The 7,752-nt window shown below is 38.6% G+C and overlaps 1 protein-coding gene across 1 annotated transcript; it reads left to right on the top strand.

The window, feature by feature from the left end:
• Positions 1-379: 379 nt before the first annotated feature.
• Positions 380-3,007, top strand: LOC146374362 (cobalamin binding intrinsic factor-like). The gene is made up of 4 exons (XM_084949744.1): positions 380-478; positions 572-713; positions 2,549-2,685; positions 2,789-3,007. Exons 1-4 carry the CDS (start codon positions 406-408, stop codon positions 2,848-2,850), a joined length of 414 nt encoding a protein of 137 aa, XP_084805870.1. The 5' UTR covers positions 380-405; the 3' UTR covers positions 2,851-3,007.
• The last annotated feature ends 4,745 nt before the right edge of the window (positions 3,008-7,752 follow it).

Consider the following 7,752-nt stretch of genomic DNA (forward strand, 5'->3'; position numbering starts at 1 on the left):
ATATCCAAGATATTAAGGGTACAGAAATAATAATTTAATAAAAACCCTGTAAAACTGTCATTTTTACACTTTTGTTGTTTTCTTTTTATTTCTTGCTGATGTGCACAAAGTTTAAGCAATGTTAAAAAACAAAAATCCCAATCCAGAAAGGTCATGGGAGAGTTCACTGATGTTGGCACATGATGCAGCATGTTGGTACGTCATTGTTCATTGTACAGTTACAAAGTTATCAGTTCAAACATGATTTCACAACAAGGACTCAAGGTGACATTAGAGTTGGTTCAATGGATAACTTTGTTTGCTTTTTCAAACCAAGATCAATAAAGTCCGTATGTAAACACTGATCACTGAAATAAAACATGGGGAGTGAGCATCATCATCAGTGAAGTCGAACTCCTAACAGCCATGATGACAATGATGCCCTCTCTCCTCTCTGCAGCCCTGTTGCTCTCACTGCTTCCTTGGACTTTGACTGAAGGTAAGTTTCATAACAATAAGTGTAATTTTTATTAGAATGACTGTCATTATCATTTAATATCTATTTTTAACCTTTTGTCTGTGGCTCATTTAGCACCGCCAATGATTCCCATTGCTATAATGGTGAAGAACACCTTACAAAACAAACCTCTACAAACCTACAAGACTGAAGTGATTAGTGGGGGGATCCTGCTGGGTGCGATGAAGAGACTCAATTACTCCGATGCAGGCTTCATGTGAGATAACAGCATCAGTTGGAACCTCAGTCTTTTAATTTACATGCAGAAATTTATGTTGACACAAGAATTTTAATAATCTTATAACTGCTAGGATGTTTTAAAGGACATGTAATCTCCATTGAGCAACTATGGCTAACATACATCTATGAAATCTGGTGCATACATCTAATATACTAAGATATGCACAGAACATCATGGAACCATGCCTTAATCCCAATATGACGCTCACCATATTTTGAATGAAATTTGCAGCTTTTCATTTTGCATTGAAGGACTGTCTGTGGCAGCTTTGCAACTGTTTAACTCCTCTCCTTGTGTCAGTATGTTGTTATCAACTGTCACATCATTACTGAGTTTAGTTACAGATTCCACAGAACACATCATCACAGAAGGCAGTAAAATACTAGTATACAGTACATTGTTTTAAAAAAAATATGAAATGGTATCTGTTATGACAGTTGCTAATCCTGTTGTCAGATTTATCCACATTTACAATTTATAGCTTAAGCCTGTTTCAATACATCCTCTTTCCAATAGAAACTACAACAGATGAGGCAGGGTGTACATTAGGGTGTTGCTGCCATTTAATTGACAGTCCAACCCAGTATCACAGGAAAGAGTGTAACAGACACGCCAGTCCACTGTGTCCATTTCACGCTTTGCCTCTCCACAGACATGCACGTAGCTCCAGTACATTGCAGTAAGCTTCAGTACCAGAAGAGGGTGATAGTTTATTTCAAGCCAACACCAAAATAATCATGGGAAAGTGTTTAAACACACATGTAAATACATATTATCCACGTAGCATAATTGTTTCTAACATCACCCTGGAAAGGACTTCATACCTTCTTCGGTCACTAGCACTTTATGGCTTTAGATACATTATCTCCTCCTGCTGGTATTTCAGCTTTTGCATGTGCATCTATTTCAGACTCTGGAGAGAAAAAGTGTGAAATGGACACATTGGACCTGTGTGTCTGTTACATGCCCCGAAAAGGCCTTCAGCTTCTGAGTCAGATCCATGCCTTACTCTCCTCTACTCCAATCTGCTCACCGAATAATTTCATCATCATCATCATCATCATCATCGTTTATTTATATAGTACTTTAAAAACACACCTTATAGACCAAAGTGCTCTACAAAACAAATATAAATATAGTAATAAAATAGCAAAAACCAAACATAGCAATAAAAGAAATAAAAATGTCAGTGACCCACACAGTAAAAGCCAGGGAATAAAAATAGGTTTTTAATCTGGACTTGAAATTAATTGTATTTTGAAAATCTATGATAGCCAATTGCCAAACATGTAGCTTTAAAAAACACCACTTTGGTGACATATGGATCTTCTGTATAGTCGGTGCTGTAAGTATTTGAGATTATCTGGACATCAATTGTCTACCCAAATTAACCAATCTGATATACACTTTCTTTGAAGTTAGAGTGACCCGTAGCAGCCATACCAATTATACTGAGCTGATGTAGGTGCAGAGCCATAACTCAGCACTGAGATGAGGTCTTGGTGATGTTTGGGACAGGAAGGCTGCTGTTTGTTTTCAAAACTGATGGTCAGTGTTTTGTCTTTGGCCGTTTCTAACTTTAAGTGGCTGTTTATACTCTTATACATGACGACTTCCATCATCATGTATAAGTTACACATACATAACACCAAACCAAGATCGTTCCCTCACCTGAACCACATTAGTCTGAACAAGAAAGAAGAAATGCAAACACAGCTGCCACTTAACAGGAAATTTGCTGAGGAAGTGAGCTCAAATACTGAGCCTGACTGCTGTTGTTGATCATTTACAAGGTCTTTTCTTTCTCACAGATTCACCTACAGTGACAATGATAACTATGGGCCTTATCTGGAGAGTGTGAATGGTGTGGCTGGGAATAATGAAGCTCGTACCTACTGGCAGCTGCTGGCCAATGTCACAAACAGTGAATTCAAACCAACCGAAGTTGGTAAGCTCACTGTAAAATGTTCCATAACATTTCTTGTTGTATTCAACTTATCATACTTTATTGATACATCTATTGAATATTTCTAATACTGAACTGTTTGCAGGTATCGGCTGTATCATTCCCAGCCCATATCAGCAAATTATCCTGAACTTTACAGTGTGGTAAATATTCATCAGTCTGAATGCAACAGAATGACTTCAAAGGCTAATCCTGGAAGTGACTGCAGAGGAATTGATATCATAGATCAGTAACATGTAGCTGTTTGTTGCTGAGTGACAATAAATTTGAATAAAGCATCATTACAAGTGTTGGTGTTGTTAGTCTGCAAGAGGCATACAGCATTACTGACACGGCAACACCTGACATCTTTGAATTTATCATCATCACTTACAACAATTATATGTATGCAACACAGTTATATAGATGTGTTATACAGTTATACAGATGTGCTGAAGGCAGCAACCTGAAAAAAATGCAATATATGTTCTCAAGAACAGATCCTGGCAGAGAAAAGAAACAAAAGATTCTTTCTGCTTGATTTGGGTGAATTGCTTTCTTAACTGATGTGTCCATGATTGAGTCCATGATGTCTGCTAATTATGACCCAGTGTCGTCACTGAGACGATGCCAGGGCTTTTGCATTTTATTTTAAAACTAAAGAACCGCTATATAATTACAGTCTTCTCCCATACGTCCACGTATAACAATTTTTAACTTTGTTACATTTGAACTTAACAAAAAGTGACACTTCAGTGTCATTTAGCAATAACTATTTCATATTCATACACACAACAAAAACAGCAACATTTTCTTAAATTCAATGTGGTTTCCAGATGTGACAAATAATATTTACGTGATGAAATCAATTAAATGATCATTTATCATTACTGGAACCTCAGGCCAGTCCTCTATAATCCAGACAAGTCCCATCTTAAACCTTCTACCCATACGAAAACTGAAACTGAGACAAGACTTCTTTATTCTTTCATGTCTTATAAAACCATTTCATGTTTGAAATTAGCATCTGACATAATTTAAGCACAAGCAAACACACAGACGTGATAGGAAAGTGCAGTTTGTTACACAGTGTGTCTGTGAACTAAAATAGCAAAGCCCAATATTTATGTACTGACACCAACTACGGCTGTTTGGCAGCTTAAGTTGAAATTTATTTTTAATTTAACCATTGATGACTTTTTCAGCACTGGCTTTTTTAAAAATAAGTTTGTTTCAAACATTCAGGTCTGAATGATTTTTAATGACCTTCAGTCTTCCGGATGTTTCTGAAATGATGCCTCTCTCAGTGGGTCAACAGAACATCTGGCACAGGACAGCTGTGATGAAAGAAAGGGAGGAGGTTTCCCCAAACCTCTGGATCCAGGAAACCCAGCTTGGTCCTGATGGTCTCCCACACTAGTTTCCCCCCAGGGTGGACGTAGCTGTTGATAATATTGTGGACTCTATTACTAAATGAAAAGAATAAATTGCACTTCTATGAAACCTTCTGCTGTGTTTTTAATTTAAAGTTTCCATGTTAGCAGACTGTAGAGTGCTCTGTAAGTGTAATGGATCTAAAACTGTTTAAATCTTCAGTTTTATATCATCCTCAGTCTTATTTTAAAATCCTAAAGGACAACATTACATTTCTGATATTAACAGTAACTCTGGGCCTCTGTGGAGTGTGCAGCTGATGTCATATCTGTCTAAAAAAGGATAAAAAAAACAACTAAGGAGTGCTGCATCACTCAAAAATACAGACTATTAGAGTAACAGGTGTATGGCACTGCTAACTAGCTAGCAAAACAAGCCTCTAACACACAGTGTGTATGCTAATGGCTAATCTAGAAAACTAATTAACAACAGAGTGATTTCAGATATTGTAGAACTATAAGATGATAAACTGTGTGTCTTTTTAATAATAGTGATGTGGTTGTATTTACCTTAATTTAGTGAGTCGTCAGTAAAACCATCAGCAGATAAACTGGAGCAGCCTGGCTACGTAAGAAGTGTAGGGGGGCGTGTTCGCGGTCACATCCAGTGAAGGTACTCAACTAGTGATGGGATTTCCGGCTCTTTTTACAGAACCGGCTCTTCAGGTTGTTTTGTTGCTTTAATTAATTTATTATTAACAATAATATAAAATTATGCACAAAAGGAATTACTAATGTAAAAAAAAGTGGTTTTATTTATATATGTTTATATATAAATGTATACGGTGGCCCCTAGAGACAAAGCACGTACAAACTCCAAAACACATTTCTAGCGTTAACTGAACTTCCAAAACAGAGCTACCTAGATCACTTAAACTACACAATTGAAAGCATATGTGTATTGTTTGTGTATTTATACACAAGCACTCATATATATTCAAATAATTTCATTTACCTGTTACCACCACACACCAAATCCGGTCGTTGGTACTTGCTGACTTGTGTAGCCACTAGGTAACAAAAGCTCAACACTGCGCCCTAGCATCCTGGAGCACTTCTGTTGTGTTTTGTACATTTTTTGGAGTTTTTATGCGCTTCTGAGTTTTTACGTGTTTTGGAGTTTGTACGTGCTTCAGAGTTCGTTCGTGTTTTGGAGTTTGTATGTGCTTTGTCTGTAGGGGCCACCGTAAATATACTTTTATTTATTCACTCCACATAAAATGTAATAAATAAATCATATAATACAAAAACCAACTAGTCACAGTTCAACTTTTAACTATTTTAATTTTCAGCTTTTTCCTTTTAAACAAATTTAAAATGAAACAACACAAAACACTGCAAACCACAACACAATTAAATATAGATTAACATATAAAAACAAAAAGAAGATGCACATTCTCTGTCATATGGACCTGCATGAATAAACTTTCTGAATCCTTTATCATCTGCAACTGAAAATAGTTGTGGATGATTACTATACCTTTCTAATGTGACGTTGTTGTCCCTGGCTCTCTTTCTCTCTCTCTCCCTCCCGCTCTGTTCCTGTGCTACTGAGTGTAACTACCGCCCCTCCCCCCTCTGCCCAGCGTAAAGCACAAGGCTCGCTGTGGAGTGAAGCGGAAAAAAGAGAGAGAGAGGGTGAGAGAAAGAAAAAAAAAAAACCCCACGGCTCGCGATAAGGAGCCGGCTCTAAGAGCCATTTCGTTCGCTACGGACACATCACTATACTCAACAGTTAAATGAGTGCACGGCTGTGGACTGACCACCTGTTGAAGGTAATGTGCTAACATGGCTAACGCTAGCATCACTGCAACCCTCCCTTTAATCTCGTTTTAGCTCAGACCTTCCCAAAGTGTGGGGCCCGCCCCCTAGGGGGGGCGCAGAGCCATGGCAGGGGGGGCGCGGGATGAAAAGGGGGGGAAAAAAACAAAACGCTTGGACACTGCTAGCAAGGGCGCCTATAGAAACGCAAAGCAGGAGATGAAGCATCGCTGAATATGTTTCCAAACCAACTTCATTCTAAGCCAAAGACTAGAAAATATGGTGAAGCAAATCTTCCCTTTGGTTTCACCTGTACAAGTGCCGAGGTAGGTCTCCCTGCAGGATTGGTTTTCCCTTCGTCGGGAGCAGCGCTGGGCTGTTTAAATCACAGACAAACAGGATCCCACATTCTTGATTTTTAGTTCACAAACACTTCTTGTAATGACTAACTACTCCTGACATTTTGGAGATATACATACTATACTATACTTTATACAGTAAAGTTACAGCAGGATACAAATAATACCAGGCTGATCCTGCCACGATTTGCTCCCCCGGTTCAAATCACGGACAAACAGGATCCCACAGCTGTTTATGTTTTTAAACCTATTTTGCACAGAGAGGCATTATTTGAAAAATGTATTGATAGCAATGTTGAATATTATTACACAGGAAAAAAAAACTACATGTAAAATAATCCCACCGTGACGACTCTGCCTTTGTAAATGGAGGGACAGTAACTGCGTGTAAAACCTGCAGATAGTCAGATTAACAGTATTTTGTCTCTATCTGCCATTCTGCAACTCATCTCATGTAAACAATAACGTGGCGCACAGCGTAACGTGAAAAAGGGCACATACCTTTGACGTTGCATGACGAACTCTGTATTCCTCGTCCACACGTAAACGCAAAAATAAAAAAATCTCAGTTTTCGGTGATTCGAAACGCCGTTTACGTGGACGAAACAGCTGCATTTTCAAAAATACCCGTGTAGGTGTGGACGTAGCATAAAAGAGTTAGTAGTTTATTTTCTTACTACCTGTAATTTATTGCAGATTACTTGTATTTGCTTAATTGTTTACTAAAAGTTTGAGGTGTGAAATAAACCGCAATGGAGCAAAATATGGGTGTGTGTTGTTGGAGGATGTGTGCGTGCGTGCGCGTGAACATTTTTCTTGTAAAACAAAGGGGGGCCCAGCAAAAAAAGTTTGGGAACCAATATTACACCCCAGCAGTACTAGCTAGCTACTATTTTTAGTAGACCAATGTGTTCTTCACAAATAAAGCTTGAAGCAACTTGAACCAGCACTAAGCCCTGTTACATACACAGTGTTAGAGCAAATAAGTTAAATTGTTTTAATTACACTAAAGTACACATTCATTCTCAACTGGGCATAGATGATCATCATGGAGCATGTTCACCTGATCCCAGTTTCTGGGCACTAGTGATGTGTCGGTCGTGAACGAAATGGCTCTTCGAGCCGGATCTTTGACATGAACGACGCGAGCCGGCTCCTTATCGCGAGCCGTGGGTTTTGTTTTTTTTCCTTCTCTCACCCTCTCTCTCGCACTTTTTTCCGTTTCACTCCGCACGCCGCCTTGTGCTTTACGCTGGGATGGGGGGGCGGTAGTTATACTTGCAGTAGCACAGGAACAGAGCGGGAGGGAGAGAGCCAGGGACAACATCCAAAGTAATCAGTAATCATCCAAAACTATTTTCAGTTGTAAATGATAAAGGATTCAGAAAGTTTATTCATGCAGGCCCATATGACAGAGAATATTTATGGCGTTATTTTTGTGCCACTATTCTGAGCGCACGTAAAAAAAATTTGAGCACACGTAAAAGAAAATTGCAGGTGCAAGTGTTGCATTTTGA

This window comes from Perissodus microlepis, chromosome 14 (assembly GCF_051167445.1).
Source record: "Perissodus microlepis isolate ML-2025 ecotype Zambia chromosome 14, ASM5116744v1, whole genome shotgun sequence".
In the NCBI taxonomy this organism is placed as follows: domain Eukaryota; kingdom Metazoa; phylum Chordata; class Actinopteri; order Cichliformes; family Cichlidae; genus Perissodus; species Perissodus microlepis.

Bases quoted from the DNA above. Each gene is read 5' to 3' on its own strand.
- LOC146374362 (XM_084949744.1), top strand. From the start codon at position 406: ATGATGACAATGATGCCCTCTCTCCTCTCTGCAGCCCTGTTGCTCTCA. The intron at 714-2,548 runs GTGAGATAACAG...TCTTTCTCACAG, and splicing joins TACTCCGATGCAGGCTTCAT to ATTCACCTACAGTGACAATG. The intron at 2,686-2,788 runs GTAAGCTCACTG...AACTGTTTGCAG, and splicing joins ATTCAAACCAACCGAAGTTG to GTATCGGCTGTATCATTCCC.